Source organism: Limanda limanda, chromosome 7 (assembly GCF_963576545.1).
Source record: "Limanda limanda chromosome 7, fLimLim1.1, whole genome shotgun sequence".
Lineage (NCBI taxonomy): Eukaryota > Metazoa > Chordata > Actinopteri > Pleuronectiformes > Pleuronectidae > Limanda > Limanda limanda.
In genome coordinates, this window is record NC_083642.1 from 10,436,503 (window position 1) to 10,461,526 (window position 25,024).

The following is a 25,024-nucleotide window of genomic DNA, read 5'->3' on the forward strand; positions in this document are numbered from 1 at the left end:
TAGAGACTCTTAACTGACCGTAGGTGTGAATGTAAGTATGAATGATTGTTTGTCTCTCTATGTTGACTTTGTGATAAAATAGCAGCCTGCCCATTGTGTAACCTGACGTCCGTCCAATGCCCGCTAGGATTGGTTTCAGCTTTCCCTGTGACCCTCAAAAGATAAGTGGTATGGATAATGGATGGTTATTAATGTTTTAAATAGCTCAGCTAACTGGCTGTCGGCTCCTGCTGCATATCTACTGCACAGTTGTGAGAATGACATCCATCTACTCATATGAGTTGTTTCCTTTAATGATGAAGTGGCTGTATAATCTCATTTACACTCATGCACTGAGAGAAAACATATCATTGCAAAGACAGATCTCATATTATGTTATCGCTGGTTCATCCATAAGCACGCTATTCTAGTATTACTCAAATCGACAGTATGCTCGATCGTTCTGTAGCCACACAATAGAGCTTGAAGCATACTGTTCCAAGGAAACAACAGAAGAGAAATCATCTGCAGCTATGATAAGCAGCAAGTGATCTAATTTTATCTTACTTACTATTGTCAGTATGAGCTATGAAATGTCTCCAAAACTGAAAACAAAAAACATTTCCCTGTTATGATCCATGCTCTCTGTAGGAATCTTTCCACCGCGTGTCTCTCACCGTTGAAGCTGGTGTTGCGTATGTACTTCAGCAGCGTCTTCCCTTCCGCAGTCTCCATTAGTGGACAAATGCCAAGATGATCAGGACACAAGTCCCTCTGCATGTTGTGGAGCGCGTGGGCCATGGCGTACACCGCGTCAATCACGAACTGCACCTTCCCTTCCTGCTCGAACTTGGAGTTGATCCCGATGCGCTCCTGGCCTGAGGGAGAGAAAAAAAGGAAAGAGGGATGACTAACAACCAAATAAACCACGAGCCACTAGACATTACATTCTCCCAGCACGCCCCATCATCTCCTGCTCGGTTGTGTTGTTTCTCGTCCCCCATTCACCATTTGCTTTGAATTTAGATTTTGAAGGAATAACACCTAAAGGGACGACATGGCACAGAAAATAAGAAAACACATTTTATCCCGAGGTGGAAAATATCAGGCTGAACTGTGAGGAAAATGTGTTTGTGGCAAACAGAGCAGATTCCGGATTGAATTACTGTGGTGTATTACGAAGTAATAGGTTGCTAAGAATGTATGTCATTTGTCCCATCTGCAAGGTGATGAAGATCACCGTGAACTTTAGTAACATGCTCTGCTACAGTGGCTTCCTGCTCTTTTATATCCTCCTCCCAGTCGACTGCTCTTTCACGGGCTGCTCTAAAGGTTTTCGCCTCATGCTGCTGAGACACTGCTTGAATACATAATGTGCCGTCGCTGCTGGATTTCTGTTTTTGTAACCAACCGAATTAGCCATTTTACACTCTGGGTAGATAAAAGCTGTGTTTCAAAGGGTGAATGGAAATAATCACAACAAAAATACTACTGCTAATTTTAATGATAATCATCATCATCATCAAGGTAATCATACTATTCAAGCTCCCGGATAACAAACCTGCATCATAAACATAAAGAGAATTACGGTGAATACTAAAAGACTATTTTCTCTTCGGTGATAGCCGGTCGTAATTTACCAGCCGAGTGGAGGAGCGTATTATGATAAGCGGACACATATGATGATGTGGGAGACTTGCATAAACTGAAGAGGGTCAAAGGCAATCTGTGCTGACATTTCAGCCAATTTCTCAGAACTTAACACACATTTCAGCCCACACGTAACCTTTTTACCTTTTTGAGCTGCGCATAGAGTGCTCAATAAACAGTGTTTTCGATGCGAAAGCCTTCGGTTCCTATTGAACATTCGTAAATACCGAGCTTGACTCTAGATGTAGAAAAGAATTAAAGAGAGAATAAATTGACTGAGTCGTGCCGTCGTCTTCAGAGCAACCGGAGAAAAGATAACAGACATTAATAGTCACTTTACAGAGGGTATGTGGGGCACATGAAGTGGGAGAACCATCCTCGGTCTTTGATGCATGACTAAAGATGCAAAACAAAAAGACGATAAAGGAAACAAAATCCCTCAGCAAACAGTAATTTGTGTCACCCTGTTATTACCGTCGTCACATATGAAAGCAAGATTAATACAGCATCCCAAATCACAGGCATCATCCGTGTAGATGATAAATGCGGCGCGATGCCTGTCACAATACTGGCAGCCACAGTTTAAGTAATAGGAACATGACAGAATGTTATCAGCAGCTCTGTCATTAATGCTACCACAATGGGGGCAATAAAGCAGAACACGGGGCATGGAAAGCATTTACTTAGTTTCCCTTCCTGTAATTTCCAGCCTAAATGAAGTCCACTGTGGCGCAGTGCAGTTAATGTGAGCGTCATGACTGTGCTGAGCTGTCAAGGTGACTGGGTTAAGGGGGAATATAGAGGGAAAATGGGATTCTAGAGATACAGGACATTAGCCACAGGACCAGACCGTCTGTAACTGTACTATGACTAAGACCACGTGGTGCATTATATTTCTAATAATAAACTCTGCCTGTCCTGCACCCGCTGGGTACAAACACCTGGTGTTAGACTTCCTGGCTGATCCGCAGACAAGAGAGGTTGAATTAAAACCCCAACAGTCTATCTGCAGCTTCTGACACAAGCAAAAGGTCAAGTTCACTTGAGCATGATTCAGGAGAGTGGAATTATCATCCTTTAGTGTTTTACAGACATTTTTCCTAATTTGCTAATGTCAGATCTCATGTACCTGTGCATTTGCGGCTGGTGTCCTCTCTCTTCGAGGCGCTGAGGAGCCTGCAGTCAAAGTTTTCTTCCCAGAACTCAGCAAACCACACGTTCCTGCGATTGTTCTCAAGGGTGAGCGCCGTAAAGTATTCATCAAACCCTGGGAAGAGAGGAAGGAGGGAGAATGGCTAAGATCCGGAGCAATTAACAACCAATTCCAACCTGGAGGAAACGAAGCGCAGCAGTGTGGCGGCGGCGGCGGCGTGGTGCGGGGCCGCTAGGTGTTGGAAGTACACCAGCAAGCGCTTCTTCATCACAATTTGACCACGGTGGTTCCTCTTCCTCTCGAGCCCCATGGAACTTTAATCACTTCTTTCATCTAGGAAATTACGTTAATTAAAAAACAGGATGCATAATAAATAACGCAGGGATGGTAAGTGGTGCCACAGCCTGTTGCCTCGGGCTGTGAGGTCCTGTAGGTGCTGAACAGGTTTTCTTCAATTCATAAAATCCATTACAACAGCATTGGATTGAAGTAATGATATATTAGCCTAATGGGGCTTAGGTGCCTGTATGATGCATGAGCTCAACGAGAGATAAGTTGCTGCGACAAAGCAGAAAGAAAATGAAAAGCCTGCGTTCTGGATTTTTCGCTCTTGTTGGAGCAACTTCTCCACCCAATGTGGGTCAGGGAAGTGAACGTCAGTCCCAGATTGTCTTTTCTCCGTCTTTAAATTATGAAATTCACATTTTACAGTTTCTCTGTCCACATCTCCACTCTCTTACGCAGTCCTATCAGCTGAGTCATGGGTAGAGAGGTGATAATGGCTAATCAGAGCTAAATGACTCAGCTTATTTTCCTTTCAGAAGACCATCAGTGATGCATGGTGGATTAATAATTTTTCTCGCTGCCGCCAGAGTGTACAGTCGTCCTGGCTAGACCTCCCCTAATTAAGCAAAGCTTCACAAAAAGCAGACAGAATTTGCTCAATTGTCGTGATGAATGGTTATTAGGCCTGGACACTGGACAGAACATTAAATAAGGTGGTTCCTGCTGGGAACATTCTATTTGTGTGGTGAATTTGTACATGTCCTGGCAAACGCGGCGTATAATTAGCAGCATAATTTCCCCATCGTCTTCCTTTTTTCTTGCGGGTGGACTATTTATGCTGCAGCTTTATAGAGAATTCCACCACCTAAGCACATAAAAACAAGCAGTAATGGTATTTCATTTGGAGTTTATCGACGTGAGTTGTTGGAAATGATCGAAAGGGCAAAGAGGATTCCAGCTATAGACTTTTTATATTGTGTTTCATTCCATAACGATGCAGAGATCAGTGATGCCAATTGTTTCAAGCAGTTTGAGAGAGGAGATTTTCAACTTGTAAAGCGGGTAAACCCACGCTGATTGATGTGTATGTGACATTCACTGGTTCAGCATTTAATAATAAAATATCTAATATTATCCAAACATATTTTAGTCTGGTCGTGTACAACAAACACTGATGTTAAAAGGTCGTTGTCGCTCTCTGAGGTCTGTTGAAAGCGATTCAGAGAAAAGTTGGAAATTGCCGACTGAAATAGAATAGATGAGACGGAGGGACAAGAAGTGAGAATAAAATGTCATCTCTGAAATGCATCGTCTAGCAAAGATTGCTGCACAGCACAGTATAACTATAATGTGTTTTATAGATTATACATTTAATTTCTTTCAGTGTTTGCACTGATTTCCAGACACTGAAGCTGCTTTCAGACACGCACTGAACTCCAGATCATGTTTTCCTGAAATGATCCAGAGGGGCTGTATTTTAGATGCTCAGGATTGTAAAATATCCAGAACATGTGCGAATGAGCCCTGCATGTGAGAATCGAGAATACAGCTGGAAAAATGTCCTGAAAATTCACAGAGAGTGAGAGGGCATGTTTCTAATGTGCAACAGAGGCTAATCTGAAAAAATTACATTACAAAAGAGGTTTGATGTGTGTAAAAGACGCACATGAAGATGTAAAATTTGAGTTTGACCAGGGGGATAGGGGATCGAGAACAAGGTCCGTGTGCAGTAAACCAAAACATAAATTCCCGCAGCAGAATTCGTGAACTGGTCTCATCCGAAAACAACCACCTGTGTTCTTCTAATGTGAAAGGCTAACTCTAATTTTCCGGTCATTTTCCAGGAAGTTCATGTCTGAAAACAGTTTTATACGGTCTTTTGAGTGAGTCAGGGACTTAATGTAATTCTGTCCTTCAAGCGGTACTAATAATGTTTTGTATTAATGGTGCTACTTATTGACTGTAAAAGGGATCGCTCATTAATCCAGTGAAAAATGATTGTCCTTCTCTCCAGTTCCCCTCGGCTCGTTTCATTGTCTTTGAGCTCATTGTTTTGGTTTTTAATACCTGAAATTTTACCGTTTGCTTCCCCCTCCTGCTGATTCACTCTCACCTCTTTCATTAGCATTATCTCAAGCTGCATCGGGCTGCTTTAATCTATTTTTTTTCCACAAAAAGCTCTAAACACTCACTGTAAACTACCTGCTCAGCATCAAATGGCAGACAGACGCACTTAGAGACCAGCTGGTGAACATCGGGGAGCGTTTAGCAGCTAAAGAACCAGATATTTATCTCAGGAGTCAGTAAAGACCAAAGACAGAGCTAAAAGGAAAGTGACTATTGATCAAACATTTGCTTAGATGCCAGAAGCACAACTTTAAATTAATGCTTAAGTTCGCCCGTACCTGCTGGAGGTTTCAATAGGAAACAGGGAGGATGTGGTTTGTGCCGTTATTGAATTCTATTGCATTATACGGATAGGTGTCTCTGTTTATTTCACTCTCCCATTTATATCGGTGATGTTTGGCGAAATAACAGAAACACATCTCTAGAATGCACCTCAACAGCAACACAAACTAAATTGTCCACAACTATCAGACTGTTTCACTCACACAGAATCAACACCTCTCTGAAACAGCGTCTTTAAAACCTGAACATTAGAACCGTCATCAGGTCGGAGTTACTGCAGGTCTGTTGTATTAGACCTAATACGTTTTGTGGGTTGTTCTTAAAAACAGTTATTAGCACAAACAAAAGCAAACAAGGCAGAAAAAATGTATTTGTACCAATACAATCATACAGTACATGTAGTGGACGGTAGTTTATAGTATACAATAATTATAATAGAATATACCGTTACTCTATTAGTAGAAGAACCTCATAACACCAGAAAGCTTTTCTTGATTTTATCTGCACTGCTTATTAATTGTATCTCTGTCCTTTGTTTCACTTAAGAAATAATTTGGACTTTATGTATGACAATTACAAAATTAATTTCCGTGTAACTTCTTCCCAAGTTCAATGTAAAGGGTCACATTTAATAAAGTGTTTTCCATCATGTCGAGTTAGTCTAAATAAACCAAATAACTTCAGAGTGATTTCATTACATAAAGTTAAACTTATTATTGAGGTTATATTGTTCCTACATTGGGTTTATCCTTTATCTTAACTTCCTTGCTTACTCCTTCTCCATATAACATCTTTACGAGCGTCAACAAGAGACTGATTTACGCGTCGAGTCTGCAACGGTAAAACAACCGTGTTGCTCCCGGCCGTAGCTAGTTTATTTTTACGGAACCTTTTCACCATAAAAGTTTACTTCCTAACTTCGTGTCTATGAATCCAGCAAGTGCACTTTCACAATGAAACAAACACAAATGGTGCTTACATTTATATATAACTCATGCATTAAGCACACAATTTATTGAATAAAATCATTCTTACTCTTATTTGATTAATCCCCATGAAACGCAACATGATGCAAAACACTTCATTAAATTTGACCCCCTGCAGTGAGTGTATATGTTATACAATTCTATTTAAATTTAATATGGAAATGTAATGAATAAAGTCACAGTTTTAGGCATAATTAAAGTGTTTACTGTCTTGCTTGTGAAGCACTTTGTTACTTTGAAAAATACTATACGAATTAAGTGTTTTACTGTGATTATTATTATACAATATAATAGTAGACCTCCACCAGGGCCCAACATTCCCTCAGGAAATGTTAATTCAAATTCGATCGATCCGGATGTTTACTTGCATCTGCAACAAATGCAAACATATCAGTCCCCTAAACATAAAGGATTTTTTCATCAATATCAATAAATTATTCTCTGAGAAATTGTTGGTGAAAAAAAATAACCTCATCTTGCAAAGTTAACCTGATGGTGCACAACTGTCCCTGGTCTCTCTCTCCTCTCTCTCCTCTCTCTCCCCCTCTCTTCCACCCGTCTCCCCATTTCTCTCCGCTCACCCCAACTGGTCGAGGCAGATGGCCGCCCACATCGAGTCTGGTCCTGCAGGAGGTTTCTCCCAGTTAATGAGGGAGTTGTTTTCTCTCCACAGTCGCCAAAGTGCTGCTCATTGTGGGAACTGTTGGGTTTATCTATAACTTTTAAGGTCTTGACCTTCTCTGTAAAGTGCCTTGAGATAATGTATATTATGATTTGGCTCTGAATTGAATTGGTAAAGAAAGTGAAAAAAATAATTACTGGGTCTACGCCAAAATATAATGAGTTGTTTTATCACCCACATCCTACCCTTCCATCAACTTTTGTGGAAATCCATTCGGTAGATTTTGCATAATCCTACTGACAAACAATATACGTGTGAGTGTGTGTGTGTGTGTGTGTGTGTGTGTGTGTGTGTGTGTGTGTGTGTGTGTGTGTGTGTGTGTGTGTACCTCTAATGGAGGAGCGCTTGGGCAGTATAGTGACTGCTCCCACCGCCACATCCTCAAGCTGGTGGATGGCACTGCTCTTCGCTCCCCAGCTGTCGGAGCCGATCCACAGGAAATGGCCCACCTGATTGGCCCTCTTGGTGGCATTGAGAACCCCCCTGCAAGGACATCCATGTGAATTAGGAGCGAGCAATCGAGTGTCTATCACGCAAAGGAACAGCTGGCTCTAAGGAGCTGCTTGGACATTACAGCTCTGTCATTAACCGCTCCTCATTCATTCTTCACATCAAAGGTGAAAAATAAAGGAGAATTATTGTTATTATGCCTGAACTGGTTTACATTTTGTTTTGTGCTGATGAAAGATGTTATTTTTTACATCTCATTTAAAAACAATAAGACGTATGAGTTAAAGTCATTGATCTCCATGTCCCTTTCTTGTCTTTACATATTTTTTTTTTATAAACTGGAGAATCCACTTCTAGATCCTTCATTCTGACTTCATAGGTACTAAATGTTTGATTCTGTGGTTCTTTACATAAACATTCCCCACAGGGCATTGTAAATGAAACAATATCTCTGCTGCTTTGTTGCGATCTCTATTCCCTCTTTTCCTCCGAGGCGCCCTGGTGTTTGTGTTGTTGGAGGTGTATTTGTGTAGCAGACATCCTGTGCGCGTGGTAAATCTCTGCCTCTAGCCTCACTTCAGGAGCTGCGACTCGGAGATTAAAAACCCCAACATGGCAAGTCATCAACACGCCTGAGCGACATGGATGAAGGCACAATGCACTGTGCTCCTCACCGTATGTCTTCTTCACTGGCAAAGATGACGACTGCCCGCGAGTGCTGCGTCTCCAGCAGTTGTTGGATGGCTTTGTCGTAATCCTCCAGCTTGGGGTTGTGGGGAATTTTCAAAGACTGGGCGACGCAGATCCCACCTTTTAATGGGGAAAGAGTAGGAAATGATTAGGCCTCTGGGATGATCTCACACGTTCACTCACAGATACGCACGCACACACACACACAAAGCCTGAGGTCATAATGGCAGCTTTTATTCTTATGGAAATTTCACCCATATGGAAACGCAAAAAACGTATCTGAACACAATAGCGAGCTTCTAAAGATGCCGTCATGCTCGGTGTTCAGTCTAAACCGGAGTCCTACAGTGTATACATTTACATTTTGGCATTGATCGGGCAAACCACAGCAGCGTGCAACACAACACTCCGACTGCGCCTCCCGACTGAGCACCAGCATCATTTCACAGAGTGAGGGAGTTATAAACATATCTGCTATAGCAAATCCAATAATCCACACCAACAGGGACGTAAAGCTACAGATTTTTTAATATGGATTGGTGAAAATCCAGCAGCTTTTCATTGACTTTTCATTTAAAGTCATTATCAAACATCTCTTGGACCCTGAACTAATCAGATAGCACAGCTGGCAATAACAAACAAAGAGGAAATTAATACTGACGATAAATCATTCTCCGACAGGTCACCACTAATGAGTTTCAACAGGATGAAGGGTACCGACCGTTTCCGTGCGTTGCTTAATATTTGCTACATACTGTATTAAGCATGGTATATAATTGCAAGCGTGTAAATTGTTAGCCATTGTTGTTGTCCTTTGGGTTATATTCCGTAGCTCATTATCAGATAGAGATGCAAAATAATAATAAAAAAGTTTTGCCCCGCTCGGTAATTACAATCGCTAAGTACAGGCTAACCTTTAAAATGCTTTGGATAAACAGATCCGATCACCTGTGTGAGAGAACATCCTAACTACTGTAGGCCTAGACCGAGGCAGCAGCCTGTGTCCTGAGTCAACAACAAAACTTTCCACAAAAAACCCAATTAAATTTCTCCCACTCATGCATTTTAATAGCCTAACCAATAACCTTTCAGTTTGAATTTCCCCTAGTAGACAGAGAAATGGAAGGAATCTCCTAATTGCCGTTCTCCTCAGGCTCATTACTTTGATATAAACAGCTTTTAGCTGCCAGATCACACATCTCCAGTCACAGTTTACTGTGGCGTTTCTAAAGGCAGAAGATAGCAAAACAAGGATTCCTGAACCGTATCTTAACTATACACTCTTCTATTATCAGCAGGCAGGATTAGGGATGTTTGTTGATGCAAGAAAAACACTCTGGGATGGCTGGAGTTATCCTGCTCAAATGGACCACACATAAAAAGTGGAGACGCTGCCAATAGTCTGGCTTTTGCTGTGTTAGTGTTAGTGGCATCCTGTTATAGGGAGACGTGCTCGGTGTCATTTGTGCGGCGCAGCCTACATTGCGAGGTCTCCAAGGGATGACACTGGAGCTCAGATTCAGAGCAGAGATTTCAGTTGATTTCAACCATAAATCCCACTTTATGACACAGCACTTCCACTGTTTAACATCTGATTCTGGTGTATGAGCAGCAGCTTTCAGCTCTAGGGGGAACACTATGTCTGCAGGTAGGTATAACTCTCTCACACACACATACACACACTCGAATTTTTTTTTATCATTTCCATTATCTCCATTATGACATAAACCTTGTGTGAGGAGTAACAATGGTACAAGTCTTGAACAGAGATGTATTGTATATCACAACAGTTAATAATAGAGGGAGCGACCACACAAGCCGCTGATGAAGATAAGAAGCGCTTGGAGCAGATCTCATCTACAGAGAAAAAAAAGAGCACCAGAGCTGAACGTGCTGCCGGCTTTCGACTGCCCTAAAGGCTGCGGACCGGTGGTTGTGCAGTGGTGGCTAAATTATTGAACGCCTGCAGAATGCCTCCTCTGTCAGTCAGTCAGATGGTCATACGGTCCTTTAGTTCAAGGGGCCGGCAAGATGGAAATGCAAGTACTGTGTCGTGTGCTTACAGTGCATTGTGCTGTGGGCCGAAACTGGCTTCACCTGCCACTGGAAGGAGATGTGAGGACTTGAAAGAGTCCTCGATTCAACCTGTGGTTTTACAGAGGAATCTGTCTTGCCTTGGAGATTCAGGACTGATCAATGTCAGGCTCTGGGAGAAAAGGGTGTTTTATCACCACTTGTTAAAGTTTTCTATAGTAACACTGCACTGTCCACCTGTCACTTAGAGACAGTGAGACAAAAGTGAGAATGATCTTTGTTTAAAATCCATCTCAAACACTGAAAATATCAGATTTCCGCTGACAATAGAAGTAAGGACGTGCCGGTTTGACCTGCACATTTCAGCTGCACCCTGTTAATTTACCTGATGATTCAACAACATAATACAAAATGTAAATACATCGTTAACCTCTGCCCTCTGCTCCATATTTGATTAATATATCAATGGCAGCTTAATGATCATGATGGTTAAATTCCTCAGGTCTTGGAAGTTCTCCACTTATCTGTCTAAGTGCCATAGGTCATGCACTGCATTAACTGCTTTAATTATTCATCCTCTGTGCCCTTGGTTCTGAAAATGCACTGCAGGGCGAGGAATCTAACATTGTAATTTGGCTTAGTGAAATACAAAAGCCTTTAATTTTAGAAGCCCTGGATTGGTCTCCCCTCCCGCCCACTCAACAGCCCGCAAACCCAAATCTCGGGGGACCCACAACACTGCAATTATATTTATCACCTTGACAGTCAAAAGGCAGACCTGCTCCCTCCAGTCTCCCCCCCCGAACACGTGGGAGAACATCAAAACGCACTGACACGCAACTGGCATCTGTGTGCCCTGCATTCCTTTGCACTGCTGCTCTGGGACTTGTCAGATGTTGAGGGATCATGTAATGGTGGATTTTACGCCATTTTATGATGCACCGGGTTCGTCCCTCTGTCCATACCTCCTGCTAAAAAAATGAGTGGTTCACTTTTACTGGATATTTTTTCCCCTCACGCGGCTCAGATCTGATGTAAGCAAGCATCGTGTTGGCAACTTGCTGCAATCAAGTCCGCAGGGATATTCTGTGGGAGGTTTTCCTCAAATGCAAGTCTTTTTATCAAATGGGAAAACTGAACTCAATCGCTCTGGCTCGGGTCCAGACAGACACAGAAAAATACAAACAAGATTAATCTCTGCCAGTTTCACCTGCAGCCAGGATGGAGGTGCGCAATGGAACAGTGCCTAAACAGAAGAGAGAATGCAGAGCGAATAAAAGAATGGAGAAAACAGAGGAGATCAATACAGGCTGACCATCACTCCGGTCTCAGCTTGGGGTAATGGGCAGCCATATTGCATTAGTCCTCTGGAAGGTTCTCCTTGAAGTGGTGAAGCGAGAATCCTACTAATGCATCTGACATTTCACTGCAACCAAACAAGGCTGCCGCGAAAAACCGTCTCAAGGTCTCATTGATCAAGTGGCCGGGATGCTGCAACAACATCCACACAAAAGTGTTCCTCTGCAGCTAAGCAATTTCTTAAAAATGTTTAATACATTTACTTATAGCACACTTTTCTAGATAGTCTCTTTCCATATTCACTAGGATGTTTGCCTCTTAAATTCCATCCATCCTAGTCAGTTCTGGTGCAGGCACGGCTGCCTCTGAGTGAATCCTGTGAATGTAAAGTCTCGCTATTACATAATTAATGTGTTTATTAACGATAAGATGGCTTGGGTACCGGAAGCTTTCCTGTAGAGGGTTTAATTCCCATTTGTATCTGAATATAAAATATAGCAAAGTGACTGCAGCTCAGATGCAACAGGATGAGTCAACAACAACAGTGGCTTATGATTCCATTTTCCTCATAGCTATGCAGGCGTCATAATGTTTACTGAGAAAAAAGTGGGAAATGTATCTGAGAAAACCAGCTGGAGGAAACTGCCTTTATCTCAGGATATAAGATGAAAGAAAACTTCTAAAATGAGCCTTAAAGCAGAGCGTCTATTTATTTGTTCCCATACAAGCTTCATTCTCTCTCTCTCTCTCCCTCTGTCTGTCTCTCTCTGTCTCTGTCTCAATGCAAATTACGCCACCACAAACCGCATCTTAAGGTTTTAACGAGTGATCACGGTGGACATGAATGCACACAGATAAAATATTCATGCAGGCTGGACTTCTGATCGGTGCCTGTGGGATATCATTAGCTTTCCTCATTTTAGAGGTTTCCGCACATTAGTCTATTAGAAGAGACAGCGATCACTAGCCGCAGATTTATAGGAAATGGATTGGGATCCCAACAAGGGGGGAAGGTGAGAAGCAAGCCAAATACTTGTTGCATGGATTGTGCTATCAAGGATAATGGAGGGTTATTTTTCAAAACCCTGGGAAGCATTCTCTCAAAAGGACGGAGACTTGAATTGGGGTCTTGAACACTGCTCCAGCCGTCCTCTGCGCACTAAAAACCCTCTTGCAATCATCCAGTGTGATTGCTGAAATCTATCCTGAACGACTCCCGGTTCTTATGTACCACCACATGTCAACAACGGCATCAATGTGGAAAAAGCAGTTGAGTCAAGCATGTGCACAATTTTCAGCCCAGTTGCAGGCGAAACTGCGACATCCTGTCTGCATGCAAATCTCTGCTGCACTGTAAGTACTCTTCAAGTTCCGTATAACCTCTCAAAAGACACATCTAAAACATAACAATTGAACTGCTAGGGCCTGAGCAAAGATCATTGCTACTTTAAACTATCAACATTAATGTGACATTACACGACCCAACAAACAAGATTCTAATTGCTTGCTTCCCAGACCGAACAGTCTCTCTCTCTCCGTCTGTTTTAATCAGATGGTTTTCTCGGGAAAAAATATCGAGAGACAGTCAGCAGAGAAGCCGGGTTCTTTTCTAAAACAGACTAAATATGTAAGATGCAGATCCCCGCTGCTTCTCACACACACCTACACACACCCGACTGGAACAGAGTGGTTTGAACTGACTGCCCGTAAAGCTGACGGACCATCATTAACGTCCTTAGAGCGCTGCACTCTCACTAGCGAGAATAAAAAATGAGGCTGGGTGAAGCAGGAAGGCAGAGTGTAAAACAAAACTCTCCCACATGACCAGTTGCCAGAACGTGCTCTCCACTCCGTAGGCCAAAGAGACTACATTAGAAAATTTGAGATAATCCCTCTTCTGAGGTTGCACCAAGCAAAAAAGCTGAAATGTTTACATTAAAAAAAACACAAAAAAAAACAGGACTTGAGTATAGAAAATGCTCGTTATTGTGATGTGGCATCTTCGCTACAAGCTGTTTCTCTGTCTACATTTCCAGTAACACTCCACAACTCACTGGGGAACCAAGGCAGAAGCTGCCAAACAGATCAATAATTCATCCAGCGAAAAAGCGATTTCACGGTGAAAAGGAACCCTGAACTTTCTCGGGGTCAAAAATGCAAGTTCATGTTTAAAAAATAAATAAATTGATTAAACTTTTTGTGGTGACCACGACGTCCTCACCTGCTTCTTTGGAGAGTTGTGTGAAGGCCTCTATTCCCTTTTCTCCGTAGCTGCCCTCGGAGGCAATGGTGGAGACGTACGTCCATCCCAGGGCTCGGATGATGTCCACCATAGCCTGGGCCTGGAACGAGTCTGGAGGAACCACCCGCGAGAAGAAGTCATAGCGCCTGTCGTCGCTCAACTCCGGGGCTGTGGACGCGTAGCTGATCTGCGGGATCTTGGAAGAGAAGAGGTGGCGTTAGGGAGACTTGGAAAACATTCTCTTATGTGTTGGTGTTATTGTGGTCCAGCATCACATTTGGTTGCTATGGTGACTGTTCTGATCAAAACACATTTGTGAATAGCCCAGTACAAAATCCCTCCTTAAACACTGAAATGTGCCTTTCACCCTTAAAACGAATCTATCTGTGCAGCAGCTGAGAAAAGTCCCTGAACCGAGGACGACCATTGGAAGCAGTTGAAGGCTACGGAAAGGAATAGAAAGTAGACCTTGGTTTATTTTTATTTTCTTGATAAATCTCTCAAGTGGATTTTTGGACATCTTAGGTTTTTGTCTGGAACTTGGGAGTCGAGGTTGTGCATGTTAACTTGCAGTTGTACACAATGTTCCCCTTCCGAATGGAAAGCAGCGTAATCACACTTAATTATCACGATCAGCTCACAACCACCGCGTTCAATCAACCAAACAGTGGGTATCTCATAAGGAAATACAGAAAGGTTTCATCAATCAAGCTCTGCAGAAAGATGCAACACAGTCACTTTTCTCTAATGTTCAACAGACTCCTTGATAGACTTCAGGTGTTGCACTTACCCTTTAACATTTGAAATTGCAGTCAAGCTAACGGCAAAACTCTATGGAGGTAAAAGTTGATCTGTTTATTTGTGTTTTGTGATCCCTTGACTTTTGTATTAAGCGTCATCATCACATCACAATGTATCCAATACTTTTTGGGTTATGACTGAATACTGAGTTGTACTTTGTGTTTAGTGCTAATTGGTAAAGGTTAGCAAACTAAGACATCAACATGCCAGTATGCAAATTTAGCACAAATCAGCTCTGTGCCCAAACACAGTCCCTTAGAGCCAATGCAGTAATGACGACTGAGTGTTCACGCAGAGTGTGAAGTGACTTTTGGAGGTGGTGAAATTTGCCTACAAAGGGAATAGAAAGATATGATTAGATGCAAATTCACAGCGGGTGTCGCAAATTGCTGCAAAAAACGCGTCTGCGTGTTTGAACTTTACAGAGAGATCTGCATGTCTCGCATGGCTTTATCATTCTGTTTCATAAAAACGAGAGGAAAAGAAGGAAATTCAGGAGGGAAATTACAGAAATAACAAGGAGTCTCTGGCGAATTGATGCCGAGCAGAACGACACAGACACAATCCCGCAGACACAGTCGCCGGGTGCCTGTTGCCGGCTAGCTCACGGCTAACATCTGTACAGTTGGTGCAGGACATTCGCTGCTGGGGGCAGTTGGGTCACATCCACAGAAATGGTGCAAGGTGAAGATTCACTTCACTTTCTCCCCGAGCGCACCCTGAGTCTTGTTCAACACAAGCAGAGGAACTCAGGACAGTAAATGTAGGAGGTAATGTCTCTGTCTGCTCTAGCATTTTTCATTGTAATCATCAAAAGCCCGGCATCAGTTCAATTGATTGCACATCGCTGCCTGATCAAGTCCTGAGCATCTCATGATCGGTGGTTTTGAAACGAGCAATCACACACGGTGGTTTGTCTCGGATCAAAATGTCCACCTCCCGTTACACCAGTGGATGCACATGCAGAGCCATGCATCTAGTTCTGTTGAACCCAGCGCTGCACCTCATCAAACAGCCTAATCTAAGCACTGTATGAATGCCATCCATTTCTGTTAGAGTGATCAAAAGCAGGCGGACGCTGGGGAAACACGGGAATGAGGACACCGCGGCACGCTGATGGGATTGCTTCAACTCACAGAGGGTGAGTTATAGCTTTGACCCACAACTCAAAGGGGGTCAACTGCACAAAGCTGACAAATTGAGGAGCAAAGCAGGCGGTCGAACTCAAGATGACTCAAAATGTTTCACTTCAACAAAGAATTAAAATAAAAAGCTAAACGCAAAATCAGCGAGGTCAAAATCAGTGATGGAATTAGACAAATCCACACGTGGGAACGCGACGGCGATGTCATGAAGGTGAATCACTCGCCGTCTAGACCGAGCCCACCGGGTCGTAGAGGGAGCAGAGCAAAGTAATGGAAAAGCAACAGCTCCGGGGATTTACATTTGAAAAGAGCCTTCCTTCCAAAAAGTAAAGTATCTATTCCGAGAGTTTGATACTGGATCTATGCGAACAGAGCTGCTACAGTAATACTGTGGCGTCAAAGAGTGATATATACGTCTGTTGGATCACGTCCCATCTTCGCCCCGGCTGTGACAGAAAGCTGCTTGAACATTTGTCTCACTGGAGCTTTTTGCTTCGGGACACATTTAAGATGGCGATTTCTTTTCACTGTGTCCCAGGCTGGTACCCTGCCGATATAATTTCTCCAATCCTCCCAATTCCCCAGGAATCCACAGCTGGCCGAACAAACATCCACATTTACAGCTTTTTGCTTTTTTAATTACCACTTCGATCTCCAGCTAACACAGGGGCTTGATCGAAACCTTGATTAAGAAAATGCAGAGGTGTGGGGGGGGGGATTAAACCTGCTGGAACCACGACACAGGGAGCTGCAGACTAACTGACACTGATTACAATCTAACATCTTTGTGGAGTTTTTTCACCTCCCTGAGAGCTAATGGACGATAAATTAAGTTGAATTCAACTTTGTAATTCAACTTTCATTATGAAATAAATGAGTGAAGTTAAGTCTTTCTGAAAGTGATAATACCGCAGTAGATTTCAAGCAACAAAGCTTAACTTTTACACTTTGGTCACAGTTTAATAATTGACACCCATATAAAAATAGTGATTAAGCCCATGTTGCTACAAATCACAGCAGATATTAACTTATTCACAGCAGCTGATAAAACAGAGATAATCAGTGAGGATGTTCTGATCAAGATTTTTCAATTATTTTCTGCAAATAATTCGATTAGAATGTGAATGAATAGGGGATTATTTTCTCTTAATCCTGAAGTATGAGGAATTTTCCTTCCTCTCAGTTACACCCGACTCCGTTTGCACGACATCATTTCATTTGAAGCCATTACATGTGAACCATGGCATCACGCACAACAACATGATTATGCTCCGGCGTTAGCGAGGTGAAAGTGTGACAGCGATGCCTGCGAGCGGCCGGCGTTCACGACGACTCCGAGAACCGCAGACCGACCACGAGCGACTGAACGCAGGCCAAGAAAGAGTGGTTAACAATGCCCCCATTCAGTATCACAATTACCCAAAGCTGATGTCTGGCACCTGTCATCTGCAGTATAGATCAAAGTTCGGATTGCTGAGGGTAATCGCACTGGCTTGCTCTTGAATGTATCTTAGCTGACAGGATCGATAGGAGGAAAACACAGAGGTCTGTTATAGGGGACACTGTTTTATTGATTTACCACCACAAAGTGCTGCGGCCGCCCTGAATAAAAATCTGTTGGTGAAGTCTAAAGGGGCTTTTGAGAAGAAGAGAAAAAAGAAGATGACGAAAGGGTGTGGGGGTAGGGAGGTAATCTGCTTACTGACATTAAATGAGAATTTCAACCTGGGTTTTAGAAGAAGAGGTGACTAAGCAAGGTTGTGCAAAGGTTAGACACGTTCACACACGGAATGCCAGGTGAAGTTAATTAGAGTGCGTTGGCCTTTCCGTCGCATTTTCACATACAGCTCCGGGGGTAGGTGTGGAGAGAGAGGCGAGGGAGTGAAATGTTTGTGCTTGAACCGTCCTGCTCTGCTGATGTGAAGGAAACGATTCTGACGAGCCGAGAGCCGTTCGTGCAGATGCAGCTCGCTGTGCCGCGCCGGCTCCGTCCTTACTCTCTCACGGCTGATGCAGAAAGAAAAGTTATTTGAGGAAAAGCAGGCAGCATATGGCGCCACACGACTCTCGGGTCGGGGTAATGGCGACCATCTATCCTTGCCATCGGAGAAGAAGGTAGTCTGCAGATATTAAAAAGGCCTGGCTGTCTACACGGAACAAAGACCTATGACAAACCACAAAAGCCATCTTTCAAACACAGATCTTTTATCTACAAAAGGCAGCTCTGACTAGACGCCATTAGTGTCAAAACATGAGGCATGGAAAATCCAGAGACTTGTCCAGACTGGCTTTGGTATCGATTAATGAACAGCACTCAAAAACACAGCTGAGAAGTAGCTGTGAGTGGCAGAGCCCAAAAGTTTCCCATGAGCGGCTTTAACTGGAGCGAGGGCAGCCAGGCAGTTCCTGTTGCAGGAATCCCTGTGCCTCTATTTGCTGCATGATTAGCTCCTAAGTATATCTTGACATCAGTCAGGCTCGGCTAGGCTGTTTGCAAGAATCTCCGCGGCGACGGCGGACATGACAGCGGGTTCTGACAGACCCGACTCGAAACCCCACGCTACCAGTGGCCGGATGCCAATGCACAGATTGTCCTTGTGACACCAGCACAACTACACAGACACACAAACTGTAAATATGATTCTATGTACCGGCTGAGGAGCCATTTTGAAAGCCATTCAAAACACTACACACCCCCATTAAGATTAAGATACATTTAAGATACATTTTTTTGTCCCAAACACATGCACAGACATGCACAAGCACACTCAAGGAGGTAAATTTAACCTCTGCTTTTAACCCATCTAGTGCAGGACACACAGAGCAGTGGGCAGCCATGTACGTAGGGTTGCAAAGGGGCGGAAAGTTTCCGGTAAATTTCCGGAAACTTTCCGGAAACTTTCCATGGGAAGTTTAGCTCGGGAATTTGGGGAATTTTGAAAAAATAAATAAATACGCAAATTAAACGCTGAGCAATAAAAACATCATTCAAAACTCTATTTTAAAGATGTATGGAATGCAGCACACGCTGCAAGTTGAGTTTCAAGCCTCCACTGTGCATTCTTCCATCACATGCACAGATAACTCCCAGCATCCTTCACTCTACAGCAGGGCTACTGAGGCCTGCTGTAGTGTGCAGGACTAGTCAGGTAAGTTTCCATGATATTACTGGGGAAAACATATTAGCATGCTGATTGAGGATTGTTCATCTGTTCATTTAGCCTATTTCCATTCATTTATCCATCAATTGTAAAATATGTTTACAGACAATTCCAATAGTTTGGCTAACTATTTATATCTCTGGCATTGCATTACCGTTTTTTTACAAACTTTTTTCTCATCTTATTCTACAGAACAATGCCACGTGCACTATCTCATGTGTGGAGACATTTCACCTCATCCAATGTAGAAGGAAAGGCTGTGTACATTTGCAAATACTGTGCAAAGACCTATGTTAAGAATGACACAAATATGCAGAAATATAGTCAAGTGCCCAAAGTTTCCTCAGGGCTGAAATCAGCCTATGACAAAACAAAATGTTTATATTTATGTCTGTATATGACAAGGTAAATACAGTTAGTATAAATTACCCACAACATTTCCAGTTTATTCCTGTTAATTCCCGTTAATTCCCGTATATTCCCAGTAATTCCCGTATATTCCCGTTAATTCCCGTTAATTCCCATGGAAAGTTTCCAACTTTGAATATTCCCGGAATTTTGCAACCCTACATGTACGGCACCCGGGGAGCAGATGTTGGGGGAGTAAGGTGCCTTGCTCATGGGCACTAGACAGGGTAGGGAGAATCCTATAGGATTTTTGGACAGATCCAGGTTCGTCTTTTTGTTGTTTCTCCGTGGAGTCGAACCAGAGACCTTTTTCTGCCCATATTCCAAGTTTCTGCCACTAGTCCACCGCCTCTCCCCAGTGGAATAAATATCCACAGTGGAATAAATATTTTCTCACGGAAGGGTCCCCCGTCAAAAGATTTATTTGTAGCCCGAGTGCCTGGTGTTGTAAAACAGCAGCGGTCAATATCTCACAAACAAAAAAAAAATCAGTATGATAAACAGGGCTATAAAAATATTGAGCAGGTATCAAGTTTTACAGCGTTCCTGCTAAATCAAGGAGCTGCAGATCTATCAGGGACGTGCCGGGGTCACACAGTCATCGGTTTGCATTCACACAGCCGTGCCGTTTGTTAGTGGGACAGAGGTAATGACTGTGTCTATACATGCTACCTCGGGCTGGGCTTTGGTAATCTCTCTTCACCAGAGCACAGCACAGCGGAGGAGGCGGAGAGGGAAGGGCGGCGGAGACCGACAGCTTTCCCTCCCTCTCTCTGTCACTCTCTCCCCCCCTCTCTTCCTGCCCATCTGTGTCTCTCACTCAAACTCTCCTTTTGTCAAGGCTGCGTTTCATCATTGTGGCCTCACGCAAACCTGTGACTCTCTGCCTCTCGCCCTTGTTCCCCGCCCCCCCCTCTGTGTGCTCCGGGCCCGTCCAAGAGACAAAAGTGAGTCCCGTCTTCCAGAGTGTCTCTCTCCATCCCTCCCTCGCCATCGTCTATCTGCATGCAGACACGCCCACACAGATGATCAGCAGACACTTCCTGCTCACAGAGGTCCTCGGGCTGCCAATTTCCCCCAAGTCGAGACAATCTGCCCTCAGTCGTTTGTGCGAAGGCCAGCCAACACTCCCCTCCTCCATGTCCTCAGTGTTTCTCTTTCCCCCCCAATTTTGTCCCTATTTTTCATTTCAACACTCACTCCTCAACATTGACAGTGTTTTAATAAATAATGAGCCTCCAGCATTCATTGCCAATGCCGGAATATTCATATGAACATATCTCCAAACCAAGAATTTCTCTATGATATCCACTTGTAGCAATTAAAGCTTGATATTGCAACATACATCCCATCAAAACTCCCTTTAATACTCACATGTGCACATTGCTGTAACTAACACAGACAACCAATCACATAGCTGGCTTTCTTGCCAACATTTCCATGCCAGCTGTCCATGCAAAGCTATAGGGAAGTAAGCAGCAGCCTCGGCCTCCTCTCCCCATCCTCAGTTTGATGTTTGATGTCAGGCTGGAACTGTATTTCCATTCGCATGACGTGATTGGCTTGGCCTGCTCTTACGCATTTGATTGGGTGATTCATGCACTTGAAAAGTTGAGCTTTTTCGGAACTTCTATCTTACGCAGCAAAAGCAGAATTAAGCCACGGAACCACAATGCAGTTTGGCCATGCATAACATCACCCCATTTAAAGTGAATGAGCCGCGGCTCTGTGGAAGTCTCCAACGTGTGCGTGTGAGTGCTCCGTTAGCTCTGTTTCCCACCAAGTCCTGAGAAAACATCTGGTGCTGTAGCTGCTAAAACGGTCCAGTATGTTCATCTGCCACTGGCTAATGAAAAATTATAAAGTTTGCTAGAAGACACTGAAATACTTTGTCTATTAGAGTGAAACTGCAGAGTTGTGTGATAATTCAGTTTGCTCATCACTAGAATCAACATAGTCATGGATTAAACAGCTTGAGCAGCTTAAACATCGTGGTCACTCGTACATAATGAGAAACTCACAGCTGACGTGAATTATCAGACGAGACAAAACACGTGTTTCATAATTTAGTGCTTGAGCTGTAAATACCATCACATAAGACACAGGATCAGTCTCCACTGTCAGAGACCTTGTGCTTTGTTCAGCTCAACCCTCAACGGCAACCTTGTAGCGCCCAGAAGCATTGGTGGTAAATATAACCCAAGCGGATATTTGTTTTCCTCAACCTGGTATTTGACAAAGATCAGATATTTGTTTAATTCCCCTTCCACCAAGCACCTGCTGTACTTTCTCTCTCTCCACCTTACCAAAGCCGGCCTCCCACCACACTCCTACCACAACTCTCAACAGTTTTCTACTCACTTATTCTCAAACAAACTTACCTTGTCTGGATGCTCACTGTATTTTGCAGCTTTCTTGCTACAGGAATCACAAACACCAACCTTTAGACTTGCCCACACCGCTGAACTAGCCTTGCTGTTACATGACAGAAAGTTAGGCTTTCATAATCCTTTATCTAACATGACCTTCCACCGTCTCCTTCTTTCCACCCACTCCTCTTTTTTCCTCGTCGATTCCCTCACCCTCCGTCTCTCCTGTTCGCTCCATGCCAGTCCCCTGGGCAGCTCCAGTCCTCTGTGCTGGGCCTGAGCTCTTGCATGGCTGCACTGCCAGAGTGTATTTTAAGACAACCAGCATGTTTCTCCATGGGTATAGAGGCTAGGTATGACTCACAAATCAGATATTTGACCAGGAGAGCCACACAGTAGAGTAGAGCCGAAGCGTGGGAGGAAAGTGTGGATAGCTCACAAAGGGAACCCGACCGACCTCCATCTTTCCATCTGGTAAACAGACTGCTACTCCAATTCTATTGGCATTTCAAAGATATAAACGTTTCGCAACAGGTCTCAAAGCTTCATAGGAGACTCTGCACCTATGCAGTGGTGTGAAGGTGTAGATTACATGTTGCAGATGGAGCCAACAGGCAGCGACACTTAAAGTCATTCCACTATAACCTCCGATTCAGGCTTCGCACAAGACAGAGCAGAGAACAATGGAGTTCAGTCCAACATCCCTTATCGCAGAGGCGCTGCTGTGTGCTCTCTCCAGGTGCGACAGAAGCTCAACTCGCAGTAAGAATAAACCACAGCCTGCGGGTTTATGACTAAGTGTTATCAAATATATGCCTTTGTATCCACAGGGTTTCACATTACAGATGGCTGTATTGATTTTTCCCTGACTGCAAAGTGCACTGGACACAGCTTTGTTATCTCAACGGCACTCTTTACAGCCTGGATGGAAACTTTACTTTTTCTCTGAGAAATATGAAATATCAATCGACCCAAACTGAAATCTGCATGCCATTATGCCCAGAACAAGAGCACTCGTTCATGAGAGCCATCGGAATACAAATGTTCTCGTTTAAGCTGCAGGTATTGTTCTATACAAGCTCTGCCTCATTACACCGTCCAACCCTAATATGGCCCCGACACATCATTCACCACCGAGCGAGCATAGGTGCGTGTTTTTTTCCAACTTACACCTGGAGCATGCAGGGCCTGACACATTCATTGTCAGTAGTGCACCTGCAACACTCTGACCTGCATCCCAATGATTCCCTCTGTACTATCCCCCCCCATCTCTCCCTGCATAGCTCTCTCTCCTCTGACTCAACAGAGCATCATCTCCAGGCCCATTTCTCCCCTAATAGCGCAGACAATGAGGGTGAGGCTCTTCAATCTTATCTCTCCTCTCTGTCTGCTCCTCACAAAGAATTCTTTAGCAAGGCCATGTAATTACACACTCATCACAGCGGTGGAAAATATCACAGATATCCTATTCCTTCTGTTACTGGGACTGAGCCTCACCGACTGGAGATATATGTACCGGATAAACCGTACGTACTGGTTTAGCACAGAGCAGAATGTCATTTTCTCATTCGGTATCGCCTGCAATGTTTCCTTGGAACTCTCTCAGTGTTAAGGTTATCGTATTGCATCAGCCACACCTGCTTTTCACTAAACACAAAAATCCACCCTCAGCCGGTCTGGACCTGTGTCAGGGAAGTCGAACAAGAATGGGCAGATTAATAAACGCTCCAGCAAAAGTCATCTGTTACAGGAAATGAGCAGAATTAGCTCCTTAAACTGACATTCATAGTAAAATATTCATACTTGGTGACTGCCACTTTGAAAAACTGAGATAACAACAACATTAAAATCTATAAAAGGAACATAAAAACCAAGACAAACATTCACAAGAGAACTAATTAAATTGAATTGGAAAAGCAAACGTAATAAAAAATTAATAAAGAAATGCAGAAACGGATCAAACATTGAAAACATTGCTATAAAATTGTTTAAAGAGACAACTGTGAGTTGACAGAAAGATCTTGGACTCTAATTGGTTCCTTTTTTGTAACCCTATGTATTTCATTGGTAGTGTTTTTCAGTGGAAATGTAGCAACTGGCCGGGAGGCTCACTTCAGGGCAATAAAGCCCCTCTACTCTGCAGCCTCTGGGTCCTTTAATGGCTAAAGCACAGTCTCCTTACCTCCTCTGTCTAGACGACAGGGGACAGGCGCAACAGCCCGAGGATCTCAATGTGATTCATGTTGATATAAATGTTCTGATCAGAGGTTTAACTTTAAATCTTGTAAACACAAGATGTGATGCCAAAATTAAGCCTGGATGGTCCCTTCCTGGTTAAAATTCTGACTGCTGCATTTATAATTACTTGGCTGCTCGGGGCAACAGAATAGAAAGTGGAAAAATTCTCTAAATGTGACAGCAAAAGCTTTCCTGATTCTATTAGTTTCTTAAAAAATGGTTGTTTTTCAAATCTGCTATTCAGTCGTGAATGCTGGCGTTGATCTGTGGATGGAAATGTCCGTCTGTCATTTCTTTGGTCACGACCAAAATATGTCGACAACCATTTGATGGATCGCCATGAAATTTGGCACGGACATAGACAGAGGCAATTCTTTTTGCTGCTACATAGTGGGTCGACTGTTGCAGAATTTTGGAGGCTTATTAAAGTCTCCGTTCGTCTGCCATCCACCCTGCGGCTCTTTCTGATGAGAAAGATCCTTTGTCCTATCGTGACCTGGCCTGCCATGGGCTCTCTGTTCTGCTCTGTGCTGCTGGTGTGGTGCATCACTTGGCCTCTGATCTGGTAGTCCTCTCAGCAACACACTGGCTCCACTGCACAGCCAGAACAATGGGCAATTGTCCACTTATCGAGCACAAGAAGCTTTTTCCAGTGCCGCACTGAATAACCTGCCAACTCTGAAGAAACTGGCCACAGTCTCTTGGACGGAGCTATTCTGTGTAAACAGACTCTCATTCTCACTGAGATTATGATTCATCAAAGGAAGTGTCTCGACTAATGGACCGAGAAGATTTATGGGGAATGTGTTTTTGTGACACGCACATTTCACATAACTTCCACTCCCAGTGAGACAAAGTGTCAGAAGGCAGCGCATTGACATGTTTTTCAGAGGCAGAATCAGAGATGCGCAACAGACACCAGATCAGACAATTACCCTCAGACAAGTTAACCAGCTGTAACAGGAATGGGCCATACTCAAATACAATGGAACTGTCACACACGACTACTGAAGGGTTATCTTTATTTTCAACAGGAGCACTAA

The 25,024-nt window shown here is 43.4% G+C and overlaps 1 protein-coding gene across 1 annotated transcript in view; it reads right to left on the reverse strand.

Moving 5' to 3' along the window:
* LOC133005725 (metabotropic glutamate receptor 7-like) overlaps positions 1–25,024 on the reverse strand; it is a 61,786-nt gene that overhangs the window by 23,098 nt on the left and 13,664 nt on the right. Inside the window, exons 2-6 of the mRNA XM_061075499.1 lie at positions 13,839–14,055; positions 8,269–8,404; positions 7,473–7,627; positions 2,759–2,896; positions 657–857 (exon numbers count right to left, since the gene is read on the reverse strand). Coding sequence (XP_060931482.1) covers positions 657–857; positions 2,759–2,896; positions 7,473–7,627; positions 8,269–8,404; positions 13,839–14,055 — 847 coding nt within the window. The remainder of the gene's footprint in view (positions 1–656; positions 858–2,758; positions 2,897–7,472; positions 7,628–8,268; positions 8,405–13,838; positions 14,056–25,024) is intronic.